This window comes from Mixophyes fleayi, chromosome 5 (assembly GCF_038048845.1).
Source record: "Mixophyes fleayi isolate aMixFle1 chromosome 5, aMixFle1.hap1, whole genome shotgun sequence".
Classification (NCBI taxonomy): Eukaryota; Metazoa; Chordata; class Amphibia; order Anura; family Limnodynastidae; genus Mixophyes; species Mixophyes fleayi.
Window position 1 is genome coordinate 110111416 of NC_134406.1, and position 22835 is coordinate 110134250.

Genomic DNA, 22835 nt, shown 5'->3' on the forward strand with positions numbered 1-22835 from the left:
TGGAGATGTTGCCTAGTGCAACCAATCAGATTCTAGCAGTCATTCTATTATTGGTTGCTATAGGCAACATTTCCACTTTTTCACACCCACAGTTTAGTAAATCTAGAAGGTACTCACAGTTATAACAGCAGTCAGGCAGTATAACAGACTGATATATGCAGATGGTCTTATATAGTTTGGTGATATGCAGATGTTAAACACTTTGTACTATGTACTATACGTCCATGCAGGATACCGATGTTGGTGGAACACAGTGTTAGGACCAGAGAAACAACTCTCAAAATGAATTTCTACCCCGGGTCACTTTATATTTATGTGGTCACAGATACTGAGATGCAGCAGTAGTTATTGCTTCTTTCTCCTCAGAATCTAATGGTCTAATGGCGCGAACCCCAACTTCTGGTCCGTGCATGCGCACTAGCACTATACGGACAGCCGAAATCTTCCCCTACTTCCTGTCCTCACTAGACCATCGGGGATAATTAGGAGACGGAGCATAGTGCTCCCTATCAACAGGACAGTTTTTCTTCCGCTAATTCATTCACCTGGGTAAGCAATTTACAGGTCTGCTACTGCTATACTGCTCACTTCAGTTTCTCTGGTATGTTATCCGTGACGAAAGTTACATTCTAACTGAAACATTTGAATCTTAAAATTTGAAATAAAATGGACTTTTGAAACTTCAACCTATAAGCAAATCCTCAAGTTCCTATTTTAAATTCATATATAGCATGATTTGAGTGCCAAGTAATGTGTGTGTGTGTAATTATACATATATATATATATATATATATATATATATATATATATATATATATATATATATATATATATAGTCCCTCTAGCCGGTACATAATACATCCTTACCAGTGAACACAATTGACCATTAAAGTACAGCCCCACTGATCAGTATACAGTGCAGCAGTGCCAATTATTTCACTCTACAACCTCTGTGTTGGCACCAAGAGATGCTGAAGACCCATTAGCCCTTTTTGGGTGCAAGTTCACAAGCAAAAGCTACTATTGTTACATGTACTGTGATTACATTACTAATAAAAACAAAAGTCTATTTATGCATCCCAGCCTTTGCAGCAGCTGCCTGGCTCTAGGTGCTGCTGTTCAGCTTACTGTCTACTTGTCTCTCCTCTGCATCTTTGTACCAGGCCCGGCCAGCTCAGGCCTGAGGTACTGTGTGTGGTGGGAGCAAGGGCATCCATGTGTTGGTCTTGCCTCTTTACAGTCAGGACAAGTCAGTAGGTGTAGGAGTGGGGCCAGATTTATGATGTTAGCAGGGGGAGTCACAAGATTCAATCAGTAATTATCCACCCTGTTCCACAGAAAGAAAATCTCAAAACATGAGCTGTTAGAGGGAAGGTGTCATATGTGACAATGGAAGGGAGGGTGGAGGTCATATGTAACAAGTTGTGGGAGGCTGGAGGGCATAATGTGACCCAAGACCAGGAGAGTGTTAACTATATGTTAAGACTGTATTATGTGGTGCTCCATGCATCTGCCATGTTTCATACACCACTAAATGTACATCTGACATGTAGTCTAAACTTCCATGGGGATGGGGATCATGGCATACATACAGCCCAGGGCACCAGATTATAATAATCCACCAGTGACCACGGTGCATCCACTGATAGTGCTCCAGATGATGGTTCAGTAATTTGAGGCAGGCTCTGCCTTGCAAACATCGCATTTCAGTTCTTGCAGTGTAGGCACTGGCATGGGGCTCACTGTGGTGAGCATAGTGGGCTCACTGTGGTGAGTGTAGTGCTCTAATATGAGTCCTGAATTCAAAAGCAAGTGCCATATATCTGATGGTGGGATTCCAAATATAAATGTATACATGAAAAAAATCATAATAATAAATAATCTCTGCTTGCAAACTCAGAATTGTCAAGAGTATAAATCCATCCTTACATTTTATCAAATGTATACACAAATAGTTTTTTCTCTTACCTTATACTGCCTGAGAGACTGTCATAGGAACAAATAAGCCTGCTGATTATTAGCAGTGAAATGGTCAATAATAATAAAAGAGAAATTGAGAAATACAATATCTAATATACAGTATATTTAATTACAGAAATTATAAAGTGCACAATTCAAATATCCTTGTAATTAATGAACACACACAAGGAAACAAAATAATACATTACAATATTATTGCAAAGCTATAATATATCATCACGGAACAGTAGCATACACATGTCCATTCGGTATACTTGACAGCTTCAACACATGCAGAACAAAAATATTCATGAGCTACCAACATTGTTTAATAGAACACTGGAGCACATCAACACTGGAGTCAATAGGTGTTTTATTATCCCCCTGAAGTACCATATTTTTATTCACGTCTATATGTTGAATAGGTCTGTGTACAATTGTTTCTGTGTATGCCTGAATCTCCTTCTCAATTTTAGTTTCACAATGGCTTCCTTGGAAAATATAGAACTGCTGTTGTTGTGAGCCCTCGTATTCTTTCATGTTATCTGAAGTTTTGGTTCCATGTTCATTAGTTTTGTTCCCTAAAGCTGTGCTATTGCTTTCCAAAGGTTCAATAATTATGGTGTATGAACGCTTGAGAGGTTTGCGATTTTTATACAATATGTTGGCTGATGTGCAGCGCATTTGACTGCATCTTCTACTTTCAATTTTATCACATTGAAGACTAATGGTATCTGCACAGAGATCCCTAGAAGAAACAGTGGGCAATACCTCTTTAGTATTACAGGGTACAAGATGACCTCTTTTTTCAGCACAGACATATTGAGAAATATCTTTGCTGAATGTATAATTTCCTAATGACAATTCATTTTCATGTTGAGTCCTTAGAATGCATTCTTCGCTTTCTACTTTGAAATTTGGGATGCATTCAGAATCATTCTGCTTTGATTGAGTATCCTCTGGAGCAATGTAACCATCAGGTAGAGAAGACGTTCTAAATAGACAACGATAATATTATTAACGTTCATTAATCTTTACAGACATTGCATTAAAGAAGTATTTGTGTGAAAGACCATTACAATGCAAATTGACTTTCCCCCACTGTATTAAGTTACTATAATTGTCTACACATAGTAGAGACAGCCATTTTGAAGGAATGTGATGTCATTAGTTCCTAGACTACATTAACTTAAATAGGTTTCAGACCTCACAATGACCACAGTCAGTGTTTGTTGGGGCTGGTACAGTGGTGTGCTAGCTCCCTGTGTTGTACAGCCCACAACAGGTCGCTGCCGCTCATTGCAAAACTGGTTACTGCTTCCATTCTCTATGACAAGTGGAATTGTGATACTAATCCTACTGTGCTGCTTCCTGCAGTCACCTTATAAGTAGTGCTATGCCAATGAGTACTAGGTAAAAAAACGAATTATACTCTTTCCACCACACTGTTTCTTTTGCTGCCAGTCTCTATGCTCCTTATATACGGCAGGCTTCATGAGTAAAAGCGAGGTGATATTTATCACCATGCTTTATGCTGGCAGTCATTGCATGGGAAAGAATATTAATAGCTCTATTTCTAGGATAATAATAATCCTTTCCCAAACAAACACACAGCAATATGTAACCATGAACTTAACATCTATATTTTCAAATCAAATTGCAAAATATTTCTAATTGTGATAGTAAAATGAGCAGTCCCAATGTAAAACACTAGTCAGGAAGTGTACTGAAAAATAAACTTCAGTCACAAAGAAGTAGTTCTAATATATGTAAATAGAAATTAAATTAACTATTGCTTAATTTACTAATAAAATAAGCAACAATCAACAACCTATAGTACATATATTATTACATTTTGAAAAAAATAATTCATTAATGAAAATTAGATCATTGGATTTTAGATTATTAAAGAAACTTCACTTTCTAAGAGAATATACATATGGTGCAATTGCCAATTGTGAGTTCTCCTACATTAATTAATTATGACAGAGGATGAAGTATTAGAAGCAGCGTTTTTTCTTATCATTTTAAAAGCAGTCGTGTCTCATGCCTTTATGTGGTGCATAATGCCTTCATGACTTTCAATAACCTTTAAGGAAATGGTAAACAACTGTTTAAATTCCTGCACCTATAATGACAAATTGGAAAAGACTTGGGGGCATATTTACTAAATTGTGGGCTTGAAAAAGTGGAGATGTTGCCTATAACAACCGATCAGAATCTAGCTGTCATTTTGTAGAATGCACTAAATAAATGATAACTAAAATCTGAGTGGTTGCTATAGGCAACATCTCCACTTTTTCAAACCCGCAGTTTAGTAAATATACTCCCTGAACTGTAAACAATAGCCAAGATAGCTGGGTGTTCATTAATCAGTTTTAATTATTTAGTTTTCAGGCCTCGTCCTATACTTTTGATGGCACCCATTTTCCTACTTCCTATTTTCCTTCGGTGGTGAAGGGAAGTGCACACTCTGAGCAATGTAATAAAAATCTACACACACAAAAGTGGCACATAATAAATACAGTTCCTATGTCCCCTCACTCTCAGAAATAATTTATACTATAAATGGGGCTAAACTGAGCAATATTTTAGGATAGAAAAAAATGTAATGAATTCTTAAGTGGAAGGAGGTTAGACTTTGAAAGGACATTTACACTTCTGCACAGACAGCACCTCCAAAGTGTCACTTACTGTGCAGTGTCTGCAAATGTAACTGGGCTCCAGATGAGCGACCCCTACATGTCATGTGTTCTACCCAGAACCGAGGATTGAACTATCTTTGTGGTACATCTGATAATCAGCAGGAGTAGGGACTTTCAAATAGAAAAACGTTGTGGGAGCTCTGCACAGTGACATCGCTGTACAGCACTCCTACAAGATGACATGATTTTAACATTCCCTACACGTGCTGACTGGTGGAATAAAGAGCATAAGATTTACAAAAATGACAAAAGACCTGTAGACAAAGAAAGATAAGAAACATACAGGTGGGGGCAACATTTCATTACAGGCTGCCATAATGTTGCTGAGTCTTCTCACTCATTTTTGCTTGTAGGTGCCACTGGGACTATACAAGACATGCCAGCAGCAAAGTGAGAAAACCAAAGAATATATAATGGGAAATAATGAAAAAGTAAGCATTTTTAATAATAATTTATGGTGTAGTATCTACGCAGAATAAAAAAACAACTTGTAACAATTGCCCCCTTACAGTTCCAGCTGCATAACTGATCCTCTCATTTTATAATCTGTTATATTCATATATGCCTATAAATATAGTCATATTACTATGGTGTGTTATGTGTAACTGTATGAAGTATCACTGAAACTATTGTTTTACCGTTGCACTTCATTTTTCACAGTGACCGAGTCCACCAGCATTCTTTCTTCCCGAAAGTTATCGTCACACTGGAAATAATAATACAAATATATATAATAAAACATGAGTATCAAAGGGATTTTACATTTTCTCTCCAAATACTGCATTTTGTCCAATAGTAGTTACCAAGATTTGGCCATATTAGTTTTTTTAATAAAACATTTCAGGTTTCATATTCACCAGTAACCATTAGCAAGCAAAACATTTTGGGCCCAAATTATCAAGGCGCGTATCATACGTACAATCATGCTGTGCATGCCCAAACCAACCGGACCATACGCCAGTAAGCGCAGCCATGTCAAGTCCATCTTTGTACACAAAGCATACCTAATACAGCCTACGATTTCCAGGAGTGGAATGGGCATTTGGCCGTTGTCAATTTCCAATAAGGGCGTGCCACTCTCAAGCACATTCAGACACGTCCGAATCCAGCTCTGGGCATCTCAAAGTTCTTGTTTTTCTGCTATAACTCTTGCTCCAGCTACAGGGTTAGGCTAAGTCCTGATCATTAGTGATGACTAGTATCGTATGCATGCTATAACATGTGTTTGCCAGCAGAAACAACTGTAAAAATGTATTTTATGTTCAGTAGACATTAAGAACATCCTAATAAATGTATTTCATTAATGACTATATTATTGACAGGTGACTTTTTTTTTACTGTGCATTCTTTTGCATATTTATAATCCACATAGGTATTGGACTTATCCTGCAGTGTCTTGTGTTGTAGAGCAGACCAGACCTACACCTGAATTCAACAGTGCACATATCTTCACATCCATCCCTTTTTGAATTCAGCAATCCACAGAGCCAATTACATGCGTTTTAAAACAGGTTGTGCTCAGTATACATGCTTTGATTAATCGAACCCTTTATTTTTACATTTTCAACTGATTAGATCGTTAATGCATCAAGCAAATAAGGAAATTAGAGCCAAAATGCATGACTGGTTCACAATTTGCAAACAATGAATAGCATGAAAAGGAACGCTCCGCAATTAAAAAAATAATATATATATATATATATATATATATATATATATATATATATATATATAAATATATAAATAATTTTATTTTTTGTACATACAAAAGTTTACAGTTATCCTAGGATACCATAGAAATTGTTTTGTATAGAGATCTTTAAAAATAAATTAGAAATACTTAACATAAAAAAACAATTATAAAAACAACTTATCCAGGAATTGAACCCCAGTTCACTCATTAGAGTAGCTGTATCTGATCATATTGAGCCACTGCTCATTCTTAAAGTGACTTGCTAGGGAAATGATATATGAGAGGAAAGACAGGCAGATTCTATTAAATTCTATATAGGAGAGAAAAGGCAACTCTTGCTAGAGGTGAAAACATGAGTAAATATTATGCCATCTATACTAAAGGATGGGAATATATAAATAACAACAGCCCAAAAATAAAAAAAATGAATGTAAAAATGAATAAACAAATATGTATTTAATAAATATATAAAAAAAAGGTAAGAATTATAAATACATTGATAATATCACAACATAAGGAGTATAAACGAACCTCCATAATTAAATGATAATTATGGAGCTTGGTTTACACGTCTTATGTTGTGATATTATGTTAATATTATTATTATGTTGTGATATATTAGTGTCCTTTTTTAGAAGTATTTTTCATGTATTGTATTTGTATTTTTCACGTGTATGAAATATATTTCAGATTATTTTAATTATATTGGATATAATAATTTATTTATTTTAGACCCAGCCCGCCATCTTTCATTTATATTTTTCAGTTATTTTTGTATGTATTAGGGTTGTTTCCCTTGGCGCACCTAATTTGTTTTATTTGGTTTCACATCGATTATGTGCCTTACATTGGTAGGGTCAGTCTAGTTTTTATAGCATTGCGCTGCCCCTCCCTCCCTCCTCTGTTCGTGGTGCACTGTAGAGCATGCAGGAACACAGAGGACACATGAGGGAAGAAGTAAACTGAGGCAGACATGACCGAGAGTTGGATGCAGAGCCAGCGCTAGAAAAAGATGTACCTGGGTGGTAGCCTAGAAGGCCAAGGTAAAGATGACATCTAAAACACTAAATGAGTGACATAAAGTTACCCATTCAGTGTCTCTGTTGTCACTGCGGCACACACAAACTCAGTGCTGGCCACCAACATAAAGAGGCAACAGCCAGCAGCTTCTTACCTGTGAAGCTGTCGGCTGCTACTCCTCTGTGAAAGTGCTGGGGATGTGGTACTGGGATATGATGTCACAGCCCCGTATCCCACTCCCAAATAGAACATGCCATCCTGTCCCTGCTCCAAACTAGGTAAAAGTGAAAGGAAGGAGTCTCCAAGCATATTCACCAGCCCTGCGTGGAGGGACACAGAAGAGAGGTGAAGGGATGTGGGGGAACTAGGGCACACAAAGGGGATAGCCTTACATTACTTAATATATATCTGTGTAATATATATATATATATATATATATATATATATATATATTATATGTATGTATATTATTACATAGATAAATACGCATACACACATATTTGTATATCTTGTTTTACAGTACCTCTGTTGTGGTTTGTTTAAAAGAAAAGTTAGAGCAGGCCTCAAGTTGATTCATATCTTCCTCTTCTTCTGTGTAACATTGTGATTTTGCTGGAAGTGAGTGATGGAGGCTATTTGATATAGCATTTAGCCGAAATAGAAGCTCATCTATCAGGTCCTCAAATTCATCCAAGTAGAAATTCTTTTAATAAAATAAAAAAAGAAGTTTTAGATTTAGGTCCAGATATTCTGTATAACTAAGGTCTTCCTTACTAAAGTTTTTTACAAAACCAAGAACCACTGTTTTAAAACTAAAAAAGCTACAGAGCTTATTGATTTGTGGCTGGAGCCGCACTAAACTAGGTGCATGGTTGATTAATGTGTAGATTAGATGAATTTTGTAGCTATAGTTGATCTTTGGAATGGAGGCATGTGTTGGAATGTAAAGTATCACATTGCATTGAAGTTTATACATTGGTTCACACGAAAACTCTAATTTATTACACATTAAATGATCTTTAACAAGAATCCAGAATCCTTTGTACTTATTAAAGGTGAAACGAGGATGCCAAAGGCAGCATAGGAAAATACAGGCATCGATTCGGTTTTAAATTTACTTTTAAGGTTTTAGGAATAAAAGTGTTCCTTACAGTGACAGGTTGATATTGTTTGCATAAAAAGTACCAGAAATTATTTACTTTTTTCATTTTGGTTTTCAGAACATTCTATACTATATGTGCTCAGTGCCGGATTAAGGGAATGGAGGCCCCTGGACTAAGGGGGCCTCCATTCCCCCGTGAGGGCCCCCCCATGTGATCCGAGCTGCCGCCCCCCCCCCCCTCCCGGCACTTACCTCCTTCCACGGCACGCTGTGCGCTCTTTACTGAGGAGATCTCGTGAGAGTGAGAATCACGAGATCTCCTCAGTTAGGAGACTACAGCTCGCCGGGGAAGAACTGCAGGGAAAGTGCTCAGCAGCACTGATTGGGCTGGGGGCGCCCCCAGGGCCGGATTAACCATAGGGCTAACTGGGCTACAGCCCAGGGGCCTATGGCATCCAGGGGGCCCTTGAAAGTGTTTAGCAGCAGTATTGATCGGTCCCCAGCGCGATCAGTGCTGCTGAGCACTTTCACTGCAGTCCTTCTCCGGCGCGCTTTAGTCTCCTTACTGAGAAGATCTCGTGAGTCTCACTCTCATGAGATCTCCTCAGTAAAGAGCATACAGCGCGCCGGAGAAGGAGGTAAGTGCTGGGGGCGGGGGCGCGGGCAGCTCGGATCATGGGGGGGGCAGCTCGGATCATGGGTGGGGGGCACTGGCAGCTCAAATCACAGGGGGGGCCCTCATGGAGGAATGGAGGCCCCCTTAGCCCAGGGGCCTCCATTCCCTTAATCTGGCCCTGGGCGCCCCCGCCCCCGACCGATCAATACTGCTGCTGAGCACCTTCAAGGGCCCCCTGGATGCCATAGGCCCTGGGGCTGTAGCCCAGTTAGCCCTATGGTTAATCCGACCCTGTATGTGCTATAGATAAAACATCTCATAGCTACAGTATTTAAGTGAACAGATATTTGCGCAATATATATAAACCAAAATGAACATAATCAATTGCATACTTAACGCATTTTGAAAGTGGAAAACACATAAACTGAAATTAAAACATTTACTATTAATTGAAAACACTTAATTAAAAGCACAAGTAAGATCTTGATCAACACAAAAAAACAAAAAGGTGATGGAGGATTTTGGTGCAGAGATGAGTGGAGCGAGCGATGCATCAGGCCATATGGTAAAAATTAATATCTTTCCCAACTCCTTCTCTGGCCACCCCCCCTGGATGATGGGTACACAAAGCCGCTGTCCAAATGCATATATGTAGGAAGAAGTGTAAATGTGCTGGTCTTTCCTCCATATTTGTCTTAATACCCGGAGTTCAGTAAAGGTGACAAAGCTGGCACACTATCACTAGCACACCCTAAGGGTTGTTTACTAACATTAGCAATTACCGTTCACCTGCCTAGTATATGTTGGATAATAAAAGCAAATAATTTATTATGGATTTTAACAATGTTAGTAAATAGCCCTTATGTACTTAAAACCAAATCATAATAATAAATATTAATCATCACAGTTATGTACAATCTATTCCACTAGCAGTAGATACAAAACTTTTTTTAAGAAATGATCCCACCTACATTGTTATGCCTTGTCTTGCCTCGTTCCAAGTTTCTTACCAAAAATTGAATTCATGCAAACAATGGTTTTAGCCTTGCTTAAAATACGTTTGGACATACAGTATAACTGGTAGGTACACTTTAAACATGTTTATTTCTTGAAACAGTTATTTTTAAAAAATAAAATGCTCGATGGACATGGTTCTAGAGACACTTAGGGGTATATTTTACTAAACTGCGTGTTGGAAAAAGTGGAGATGATGCATATAGCAACCAATCAGATTCTAGCTATCATTTTGTAGAATGTACGAAATAAATGATAATTAAAATCTGATTGGTTGCTATAGGCAACATCTCCACTTTTTCAAACCCTCAGTTTAGTAAATATACCTCTTAGCGTCTATATGGCCTGTTTTCTATTTAAGGAAACTGATATCCTTCTCACTGGTAGTAAGGATATCCATTTAGTATTTAAATAAAAGAGGGAAAATTCAAGAGAACATTTAGAAGTGGTGGTATGGAACATATAAGAGGAATGTAAGTGCATGGAATTTGAGAGTCTTACAAAGAAGGCAAGGTGGCGATATGGCATACCACCGTATACACCCCCACTTCAGCCACTGTTGTTATGGCTTCCTATGTTTTTCTTTTGACAGAATGTTTTACAGAAGTTTTTTAAAACAAAATCGTTTTCTGCTATTTCTTAAATTAAAAGATATAAATTGGCTATATGGTTAAATTAGGGCAGTCTGAGGGTATAACACACACAAATCAAACTGAAAAATCCTTCATTAGAAACACTGAAGCCTCAAAATAACATGTAACACAATAAATGTTAGGTCTTATAAAGTTTGGAGTTTATCTAATGGGGTACTGAACGGTATAAACCGGCGGTTCCCAAACTGTGCGCCGCGGCTTCATGGGGTGCCGCGGTGCTGTCACAAGGGTGCCGCGATCGCCCTAGAAAAAAAGAGAAAAAAGGAAAAAAAACAAACAAAAAAAACAAACTTCATCCAGCGCCGGATCCTCCTCCTCACTGACTGCCGGGCGTGACGTCATCATGTCCGGCAGTCTCAGTGAGGAGCTGCAGCAGAGAAGACGTCAGGAAAGAAGGTAAGTGAAGGGGGCACTGAGAGACATGCTAAAGGGGACAGAGAGACGCTGAAGGGGACAGAGAGACACTGAAGGGGACAGAGAGACACTGAAGTGGACAGAGAGACACTGAAGGGGGCACAGACAGGCTGAAGGGGACAGAGAGGCTCTGAAGGGGACAGAGAGACGCTGAAGGGGGGCACAGACAGGCTGAAGGGGACAGAGAGACGCTGCAGGGGACAGAGAGACGCTGAAGGGGACAGAGAGATGCTGAAGGGGACAGAGAGACGCTGAAGGGAGACACAGACAGGCTGAAGGAGACAGAGAGGCACTGAAGGGGGACACAGAGAGACGCTGAAGGGGGGCACTGAGAGACACTGAAGGGGACAGAAAGACACTGAAGGGAGACACAGACAGGCTGAAGGGGACAGAGGCAATGAAGGGGGAAACAGACAGGCTGAAGGGGACAGAGAGACACTGAAGGGGACAGAGACGCTGAAGGGGACAGAGACGCTGAAGGGGACAGAGACGCTAAAGGGGACAGAGGCACTGAAGGGGGAAACAGACAGGCTGAAGGGGGACACAGAGGCTGAAGGGGCAGAGAGACACTGAAGGGGGACAGAGAGAGGCTGAAGGGGACAGATAGACACTGAAGGAGGGGGAGAGAGAGACACTGAAGGAGGGGGACAGAGAGAGACACTGAAGGAGGGGGACAGAGAGGGACAGAGAGACGCTGAAGGAGGGGGACAGAGAGACGCTGAAGGAGGGGGACAGAGAGACGCTGAAGGAGGGGGACAGAGAGACACTGAAGGAGGGGGACAGAGAGACACTGAAGGAGGGGGACAGGGAGAGTGTGAGATGGCGAAGAGGGGGACACAGGGTGTGAGATGGCGAAGAGGGGGACACAGTATGTGAGATGGCGAAGAGGGGGACACAGGGTGTGAGATGGCGAAGAGGGGGACACAGGGTATGAGATGGCGAAGAGGGCGACACAGGGTGTGAGATGGCGAAGGGGATACAGAGTCATATGATAAAGGGGCACAATGTGATGGTGAAGGGGTCTAAATACATCTTACATCATTTTGACCCAACTACTTAAAAATGGGACTACCCGGTAATTATTTTTGCTTAGGGGTGCCTTGGAAAAATTATGGTGACCCTAAGGGTGCCTCGAGCTGAGAAAGTTTGGGAACCACTGGTATAAACTCATTACATTGTAGAATAGTCGAATATTACATTTCACTGAACATATATAGTAGGTATTTTTAGGCTTTGATATACCATTTTCTAAACACAAAAATGGTATAGTACTGAAATATAATAGTTAATTTAAAACCTGAATGATAATTTAGTCATTCTTAAGAGAGCAATCAACGATTGCTGAACTTATTTGTTATTGTTCATCAGTTGATAGTAGAATTCCCTTTAATTATTGCCTTTTAATGTAAGGTTAGAGGATCATTTGGAATAGAATATTGTGCAGCAGGACACTGCTGATTTTAGTTTTATCTTCTGCAGGTGGCTGGACTGCTTTATAGATTTGATTTTATGTTTTCGGACATACTATACCGGTGCAGAGTTTCAGCTGATCTAGTCGGAAATATATCGGAAAAATTATTAATCTATAATGATTTAAGCACTTAGTATATTGTGCATAGAGTTAGTAACCTGTCACTCTGAGGTTAGAGCAGTTGACCAGTCTAGAGCAATGAGTGCGGGAACTATCGATATTTAAAGATTATAAAAATTAAATTAAAATTATATTTCTCATTACAATTATTCTTTTAAATTATGATTATGTAAGGATACATTCATGAGGTGGGGCCATCAATTAATCTCCAAGCTCATGTGGATTGAAATGATGCGCTCACTCTGCTTTTCCAATTGGATTGCAGAGAAAGGAGATCAGTGTAATTATGTGGCCAGTTTAAAGAAGTGGGGGTTAAATGTTAGTAACTTACTATTATAGTAATATAGGTGTTAACTATATCAGTGGTCTTCGTTTTTGAAATCACAACAAGATTTTATATTACAATAAAGAGAGTTTCATGATTAGATTATTGTTTTGAATACTGAAAATATACACCATTTATGTTGTTAGTCCATATTGCATTATACTGTATATGTTGTCATTTTGCAACACATTACATAATATTTTACTAACCAAACAGTAAAATTTATGACTGTTTTGCCATTTATGCCAGTGGTGTAAAAATGACCTATTAAGGCTGCGGTTTGTTTCATATCTCTCTCGTGCATCATTGTTACAAGTGCCTTTTTGTGTTTAATGAGAAAGAGGAAGGAAAGGAAAAATGTTTCTATATAGAGATTATTATCAAAGAATTGGTTTGCTTTTTTAATCTTAGAAAAGTTTCTTTTTATTTCTTGCTGTATTTATATCTGCTGATATCTGTTTGTCTATTTTGTTTGTTTATGTAACTGCTGAGACGAGCTGTAGGGAAATAAATAAGAACCTCTCAAACTTCAATGTTTTTGAGAAAGTCACTTGAACGTGACGAAATGTGTTATGTAGTGGGAATTATAATTAGAGATTTGATCATTTTTGACACTGTCAGACAAAATTGCTGACTAAGATGTATTCATAGTTGGCAGTAACTTGGGGGACTTATAACCAGATGGAGAAAGAGTAAGAAGGCCACTTATCAGTAATACTATCAAAGGATCATCATACACTTATATTTCAGCACAACATCTGTGGATTTGGATGTCTAATTATAGACTGTACATAAGATTGCTTGGGAGTGGGACTGGCGGTATTGTTATTCAAATCATTTTGCCTATACATGATATTTTGGGTCTTCTACATTTCTAGTGAAAACACTTTTGGATTGATTTGTGCGTGTTATACTATAAAACTGCTTTAGTCTACCAACATAGCTAATTATATTTATATCTACACGAGGAAGAGGACTTCTACTCTCCTTATATTCCAATGCTAGATCAAAGAACACTAATTTCCTGAATTTATAAAGTTTTTTTTATGTATATACATGGATAATTGTTAGTACCAATTAAAGAAATATCTTTTAAGACAAGTGAATTCTTAAGTTTTGATTATAAAATTTGCCATATTATTATTACTATCTCTGTTTTTATGGCACAAATTGGAGACGTACTTTGTTATTTTTTTGACTATGCTGTTTGCTTCCTGACCAAAGTGGAATCTGTGAGCTGAATGCAGATGCACTAATTGTCAAATTGTCATTTCACCAGAACATCCACTATGAGAAGGAGTGAATAGGGAGAGGAACAGGAGACTGAATATTAGTAATCCTATGTTTATTTAACTATGCTACCAAAAGAAAGTCCTCTCTGTCCCTGTCTGTCACAAAAACATTGTTTAGTTAACAAAACAACTAAAAAAATATATCCAGCCAGGCTGACACATTGCAAAAACATAAAATAGTTTTGTTCATGGAGGCGCAAACCACCTGTATTGTAAATAATGATGTGTTAATATAAATAAGGCAATATTACCCTATGTGATAATATTTTACAATCAACAAATATTGGATTTAATATACTTTAACTACTTTGGAGTCATTAGTAAACCATGGGTCACACTTAGAGCATTTGTGGTTGCAATACTTACATTACCAGTTACAGAAATGCTGTCTGTGGTCTTATGCCTTTGTCGACCAACTAACGAAAGCACCAATCCTCTTGCATGCAATGCAGCTTCGTGAAATGTCACAAGGTGTTTACTGCGATGTACTTTCTTTGAGTATTTTACCACTGAAGTTAGAATTCCTTTTAACTATAAAATAACAACAAAACATTCGTCAGAAAACAACTAGAATTCACAGTATATCAGTTAAGGCAATGTCTTTGTTAGATAGACCACTAAGCCTTGAAACAGTCACTATTCTCCATCCAGTGCTTGGCAGGTGACGAGGTTAACGTTTGCTGTTTGTAAGAACAGCCAGCTTTATAAAATACCAACATTCTATATAAGTGATCCCATATGGAATAAGAGAGATGCATGGGGATACAGATCTGAATACGCGCTGTAGTCTCAGACACATTGCTAAAGATGTCACTTGTTGTAGTGTGGGTGGAAAATATCATTGAGATGCTGGTGCAATGACCGGTAGGGCTATCAATCTTTGCAGGCAAACAGGAGACGATAATCCATGCTACTGCAAAAACAACTACCTTTTAAAATAATAGGCTACTATGAAAATCAATGGAGCTGTAGTTAGCCATAATGCGGCTAGGTCCTCTAAAAGAGTAGTCATAGTTATTATTATTTCTTTTCTTGAAACCCTGGGTGACAATTACTTGCCTCTTCCCCTTTTGTAAGATCTCCCCTGTTGATTACAATTTTTATATTTTTTGCATCCAGCTGGCGACTTGTGATGTCATTAATAGGTTTTCAACTGAATTATTAACTTAAACTGATCCATGCCCAATAAAATAATTTTCACTGTATTTAGCAGGGTCCCGTCACTTACATAAAGCCAGGATATCTGACCTTTGACACTGTTTCGCTTTATCTGTAGCAAGAGAGATTCCATATGGTGGCTCTAAAAAATTCAACCTAAATTAGCCAGCAGTAGAATTAAAGCGATGATGTGGATTGTGTTATTTTTTGGAAATGACACTTTCTCTTCTACTCCCTATCAATGTCATCAATATAGCGAGGCTATTAGGTGGAGTGTTTAGGTAGTCTGCTGTGCCACTTTTCTTAGTCAGCTCTCTACATCTAACACCAAGGCCCAGTGTTTTGGTGTTGTATTGTTAATTTGACCTCTGCAGATCAACATATTTATATATATTTGTGATCCAAACCCAGGTAAAGACTATTTGAATCTAAGTAAATTAAATTATAATTTTAGGCTGATAATTGAAAAAGTAGCAAAAGGATGAGCAACACTAATGAAGCAAGCTATTTGTCACATGCTAACTATGTGTAATTATCACATTAACTATATCTATTTTAATTCTCAAGTGTTAAGATTTTTAGAATTGTATGAAAGTGAAAGGCTTCAAGACATGAGTGAGCCAACATATGGTTCAATGTTGGTTTTGTATCTAATAAAATACTTGTATTTTGGTAAAACCAAGCTGGTGTTTTTGTATTTCACCCAAAATTTTACATTGTACGAAAAATGCTAAAACAAACAAAAAAAAGACAATGTAAACTTATGTAATTTGAAGCTGTTTATGTTCCCACATTGTATTTGTATATTTTACATGTATTCACACTAACTTACAGTCTAAAATAATATGAATATTCCTTCCGACCATAAGAGGAGCGAAATGGGCTTTTTTATTCAGTGTATATCTGCAAAATATGTACAACCCTGCGTCCATATTAAGCTTTTTGAATATTCCCGACATATTTCTCCTTACTTATGAAGAAATGAAACATCTCTAATGAGCAGGATCCACTATACCTTTTGTTTTCATGTCTGCATTTATTTTATCTGCCTTGTACAGGGCCTGACCAATCAATAGGCTGATCAGGCTGCAGTGATGGCAGAATGTAAGATATTTTAACTTTTTTTTTTATCTTGTGCAGCCCTTTGTGCTGTCTCCATGATGCCGCTCTCTCCCCTCCCTCTCCTTCATGCAGCCGCGCTCCTCCCCTCCTCCATGCTGAGGGGGGACGTTGTGTGCTGAAGGGGGGCAGTGTGTAATAAGGGGGACAGTGTGGGCTGAAGGGGGGCAGGGTGTGATAAATGACACAGTGTATTGAGGGGTGAGGCAGTGTGATAATGGGTACAGTGATCTAATGTCTGGGGGGAAGAGCAAGTGGAAGGTATGTGGGAAGAGCTAAGGTGAATGATGAATTGTCTGAGGGGGGTAGATGATGAAATAACTCGCCAATGGAGGCATAACGGTCGCTGGTGGTTGAAGAAATGTCTGCTGGGGGGGTATGATCTCTGTATTGTCTGGTGTTCATGAGGGTGCTCTCTAAAGAGTCTTTCATTAAGGGGTTTGTAATGTTTGTGCATTTTCAAAACAGAACCTCAACTTTCCAAGACAGCTAAACGACAACAAGGCTGCAAGAACAAGCAAGAAAAAACAGCAAGAACAGGTATCTAAATTTAAATTTGCCATGTCCCTGTTTTATGTATGTCCTCTTTTCCCTACTGTATGGCACTGCGGAGCACTGTAGCGCCTTACAAATCTACAATTATAATAATAACAACATGGGAGATATGGGGTATTTTCAATTGTAGGGTAAGTACAGTAAAGGCATGTTCATGTGATGTATATGTGAATGTCGAAGTAGCTGCAGATACGATATCAAGATATGTATTTGTTGTGTGTTCAAAAATGTTTAAAATCATTTGTTTTTCCATTAAAAACAAAAACAATACGATGTGGCTCCCCTCAAAAGTGCTTTCAACAGTCGTGCTTATAGCCGGGGCTGGTAGCCACAATTTTTGAGGTAAATAGCATTGGTTGCCCCCATAAAACGCTGCCAGCTCTAGCTTATGACAGATTTGGCTAGTGACACTATAACAGGGAAAACCACAATGTGTTGTGCGCCAGGACCATAGTGTCACTTAGCCCTATCTTGGTCAGCACAGGGCTGAATTACCTAGGGGAATCAGGCCCACATAAATAAAAGGGGGCCTAACCCAGGAAAAAAGAACTTGTGGTGAAAGCACAACATCCTTTGTCGGTGGGTGTTGAGGGTAATAAAGTGTTAAAACTAAGTTTTCTGAATCACATTGTAGCAATGTAATTCATTCAGGCTATGCCCCACCTGGGGTGAAACCACTATTAGCCTATTCAGAGCGGCTTTCCCACACTGATCAATCGGAGCAAAGCTGCTCTTTATTGATTAGAACTAGTTGCGACTCAGTTCTGCAAGGAGCAAGTAATCATTATCTATAGGGTTTTTTATTTTTTTCCAAATGGATAACAAGCTGGAATACAGAACAGGAAACGTATTGATTTAGGTGAACAATACAATGATAAACTAGATTGTTTGAAGAAGTGTTTTTTTTTTAAAAAAAACTTATTTTCACGGTGAGTGCTTTTATTTAACAGATGCAATACAAGTCCTGTGGACGCTGGATGCCAGGGCATACTGGCACATGTAGTTCTAGTGCATGCTTTTGCAGCTATGGGTATGCAAGAACTTGTAGTTCTGCAAGCACCAGCATACCCAAACAGTTTAGAGCTGCCAGAGTTGTTGTGGCCAGTAGTGCACCTGCCAAAAAATACTGATTTTGGGAGACCCCATGCTGTTCGGTCCCCAAAAATTGCTGCTACCAGTCCAAGCCATAAGCGTTAGGGGGGTCACATCATTTAAAAAAAAGAAAATTATATTATTTTTTTTATAGAAAGACGCCACATGATGATGATTGGTATCTTGAGAATGCCACCACAAGAGGATACACTTTAAACGTGTCCTCATGCGGAGGAATTTATATGTTTATTCTGCATTATATGATAGGTACAACTGTTGATGAAAAATGAAAAAATTTGCATAGCATAATTTACAGCTACGCTTTTGAAACAAATGCGTCCAACTCTTAATGAGCCTCAATAATTATATACATTTATGACCGTTTCTGTCTATATATATTTTTCTCATCATCTAGTCTGATCACAAATATGCCAATATTCAGCATTATATATGCAGTTATTAAATATTAGAGTACATAATTACAGATTACATAATCATTACAATATAACATAATGACATTATGCCCAAACATTTACTTAATGCATAATAAAGTACAGCGATTGCGTAACACAATGATCAACCGTTCACAAAGTAAGAGGGCATAGCAAAACATGCAAACAAATTGGCTATCAAAAACATGATAATGATGACAGTAAATAAAAATCAAACAGTTTCTTAAATGTTACTATATACAAGATCATGCAACTAAAGTTCTTCTCCTGACCTCAGTTACTACTTTTCTATTCCCAGCAGGCTGGCCCTGGGGACATATTTATCTTTGTGTTATTCTTATAAATTCGGTTCTCACACCTTATATATAATTGTCATATGCTAAAATTCATGTTTGCTGTGACCTAGGTTTTATTTTTGTTGTTATAAATTAAAGATTTTTTAAAAATACATGATAATGAAGGGATATTAAAATACACACCACCTGCCTTGCTTAAACTTCCTACAGATTTAAAATGCTGGACCTGCTACAACATGCGGTGCTTGGCTGGTTCCCTTCATATAATATGTGGCGGGCAGATGTGTGTTTTCTCCACTAAGGGGTATATTTACTCAACTGCGGGTTTGAAAAAGTGAAGATGTTGCCGATAACAACCAATCAGATTCAAGTTCTCATTTATTTAGCATATTCTAGAAAATGACAGCTAGAATCTGATTGGGTGCTATAGGCAACATCTCCAATTTATCAAACCAGCATTTTAGTATATCTAGCCATAAGTGTTTTTCTCACAAAGTGCTGAGAAAATAAAGTTAAACAAGACAGTTGAACAAACATTGAACACATTTGAAGACATCTAGAAATAATCTACATCTGTGTCACGAGCCGCCGTGGCTCGCTTCTGGCCCCCTCTGGCGTCCAGCCCGTCACCTTGACGACCGGGGCGTCACTTCTGGATCCTCACCGACCGTTATAACCGGCCCACTCACGGAGACGAGGTTGGAATGGATGCAAGTGGATCCACACCGTCTCCGGCACAAGCCCTAGCAGCCCATGTTGAGTCCTTGTATCAGATGATCCAGGGATTGGCTGAGCGTCTGTCTGTTCAAGAAGAAGCCGCAAAAGTGTCACAACCCACTCCAAGTTCCGTCTGTGAACCTAAGATGAACTTGCCGGATCGCTTCTCTGGAAATAGGTCCCTGTTTCGGAATTTCAGGGAGAGCTGCAAGCTCTATTTCCGGTTGAGACCCCGCTCCTCCGGGTCAGAGCATCAAAGAGTCGGGATTATCATTTCCCTCTTACAAGGTGACCCCTAGTCCTGGGCCTTTTCTTTGCCACAGACCAGTCCTGCCATGCAGTCTTTGAGGCATTGGGTCTACTATATGATGACCCAGATCGAGTGACCTCCGCGGAAGCTCATTTACGGGCCTTGAAACAAGGTTGGCGGTCGGCAGAAGAATACTGCGCTGAATTCCATAGATGGTCACCTGATAGTGGATGGAATGATCCCGCCTTACGTAGTCAGTTCCGTCTCGGCTTATCGGAACAGATCAAAGACTCTTTGGTGCAATACCCATCTCCTACATCTCTGGAGGATCTGATGCACCTCTCCATTAAAATCGACAGGAGGTTTAAAGAGCAGAAAACCGAAAAGGAGACATCATCATCTCCATCCGCCTTCGTTCCTGTTTCCACGGATGGTGAGGAACCGATGCAAATAGGGGCATATCGTCTTTCCCCTGAGGAAAGAGTCAGGAGACAATCACAAGGTCTATGTCTCTATTGTGGCACAAAAGGCCACTTCTCCCGTTCCTGCCCAAATAAGTCGGGAAAAGAGCATGCCTAGGGAACGAGGGGAGAGTTCACCTAGGTCTGCAGATTGTTTCCCCGAAAAATGCTGTTTTGATTCCTGCACAGCTCACCTTCAGTGCCCGTTCTGTGAAACTATCGGCCTTCATCAACAGTGGAGCTGCTGGCAACTTCCTTGACATCGAGTTTGCCCGTTCTACTGGGATTCCGCGGATTAAACTCCAATCTGCCATTACGGTATGTGGTTTAGACGGTAGTCCGTTGCCAGGCGGCAAGATTACTTGGGAGACCCCACCACTACAGTTGAACATCGGCGCTCTCCATTCGGAATCCATAGTCTTCCGTCTTATCGAATGTCCATCAGTTCCGTTAATTCTGGGCCACCCCTGGCTATCCCGTCATAACCCCGTCATGGATTGGGTAAAAGGAGAAATTGTCCAGTGGAGCCCTCATTGTACACAGTCTTGCTTGACACTACCTCTGCGAATGGTTCAGTCTACTCCGGAGCAGCTTCCTTCACAGTATAAAGACTACCGGGATGTTTTCTCTAAAAATGCTGCTGACAATCTACCACCGCACCGGGACTTCGACTGTGCAATTGAGCTCATTCTGGGCTCTAAATTACCCAAGGGACGCTTGTACTCTCTCTCCGGTCCTGAGACCAAATCCATGCAAGAGTATATTGATGAAAACTTGGAGAAAGGCTTAATCAGGCCATCCAAGTCCCCAGTAGGAGCAGGGTGCTTCTTTGTGTCAAAGAAGGACGGCGGACTCAGACCCTGTATCGATTATCGAGGGCTGAACCTTATTACGGTTAAGAACACCTATCCCCTTCCCCTCATCTCCGTACTTTTTGATCAACTGAGAGGGGCAACGATCTTCACAAAAATTGATCTTCGTGGTGCCTATAATCTCATACGTATTAGAGCAGGTGATGAGTGGAAGACGGCATTCAACACGCTCTCGGGCCACTACGAATATCTGGTCATGCTGTTTGGCCTTAGTAATGCTCCTGCTGTATTCCAGGATTTGATTAATGAGGTGTTACGTGAGTTCCTGGGACACTTTGTTTTTGTCTACTTAGATGACATTCTCATATATTCCAAATCATTGTCTGTGCACCAGGGTCATGTCAGACAAGTCTTACAGAAATTGCGGGAACATCACCTCTACGCTAAATTCGAGAAATGCGAGTTCGAGGTTCAGAAGGTATCCTTCTTGGGCTATATAATCTCCTCAGAAGGTTTCTCCATGGACCCAACCAAGGTGCAGGCAATCCTGGATTGGGTACAACCCAATAACCTCAAGGCGGTCCAGAGATTCCTGGGATTCGCCAATTATTACAGGAGATTTATTGGCGGTTTCGCTGACATCGTGGCTCCTATTGTCACCTTGACCCGCAAAGGAGGTGATCCAGCTGTTTGGTCACAACAGGCAATAACTGCATTCAAAACCCTGAAGAAAGCTTTTGTGTCCGCTCAAGTCCTCAGACACCCGGACCCTAAGGTACCGTTTATTCTTGAGGTAGATGCCTCTGACGTCGGTGCTGGAGCCATCTTGTCACAAAAAGATCCTCAGACCCACCGCTTGCATCCATGTGCCTTTTTTTCCCGTCAGTTCTCCTCAGCGGAAACCAACTATGATGTGGGAAACCGAGAATTGTTCGCAATTAAATGGGCCTTTGAGGAATGGCGACACTGGTTGAAAGGCGCTGCACACCAGATCTCCATCATAACGGATCATAAGAATCTGCAGTATATACAGTCAGCCAAACGTCTGAATCCCCGACAGGCTCGTTGGTCTCTGTTCTTCACTCAGTTTAAATTTATTATCACCTATCGTCCTGGTTCTAAAAATATTCAAGCGGACGCCCTGTCCAGAAGTTTCCTGGCACATCATGCTCCGGTCACTAGCCCAGAACCTATTGTTCCTGTGTCTATGATCCACGCCGGATTAACTCAAGATTTGAGCTGTACCTTACAAAGGTTCCAGAGGTTGGCTCCTGACAATACTCCGGTAGGATGCTTGTTTGTTCCTGTTCATTTAAGAAAGGCAGTCCTTACCGAAGCACACATTAGTCAGTCTGCTGGACACCCTGGAGTCTTCAAAACATTGGAAATCCTTTCCCGTACTGTATGGTGGCCATCACTGTCTGCCGACGTCAAGAGTCACATTTTGTCTTGTGAAGTTTGTGCCAGGAACAAAGTTCCCAGGACTCGCCCGGTAGGTCAGTTGGTTCCGTTGGCCGCTCTTGCAAAGCCTTGGACACA

The 22835-nt window shown here is 39.8% G+C and overlaps 1 protein-coding gene across 1 annotated transcript in view; it reads right to left on the reverse strand.

Moving 5' to 3' along the window:
- Positions 1-2068: 2068 nt before the first annotated feature.
- PKD1L1 (polycystin 1 like 1, transient receptor potential channel interacting) overlaps positions 2069-22835 on the reverse strand; it is a 197653-nt gene continuing 176886 nt past the window's right edge. The window contains exons 49-52 of the mRNA XM_075214369.1: positions 14751-14915; positions 7901-8080; positions 5303-5370; positions 2069-2953 (exon numbers count right to left, since the gene is read on the reverse strand). Of these exons, the coding sequence (XP_075070470.1) occupies positions 2275-2953; positions 5303-5370; positions 7901-8080; positions 14751-14915 (1092 nt within the window). The 3' untranslated portion in view covers positions 2069-2274. The remainder of the gene's footprint in view (positions 2954-5302; positions 5371-7900; positions 8081-14750; positions 14916-22835) is intronic.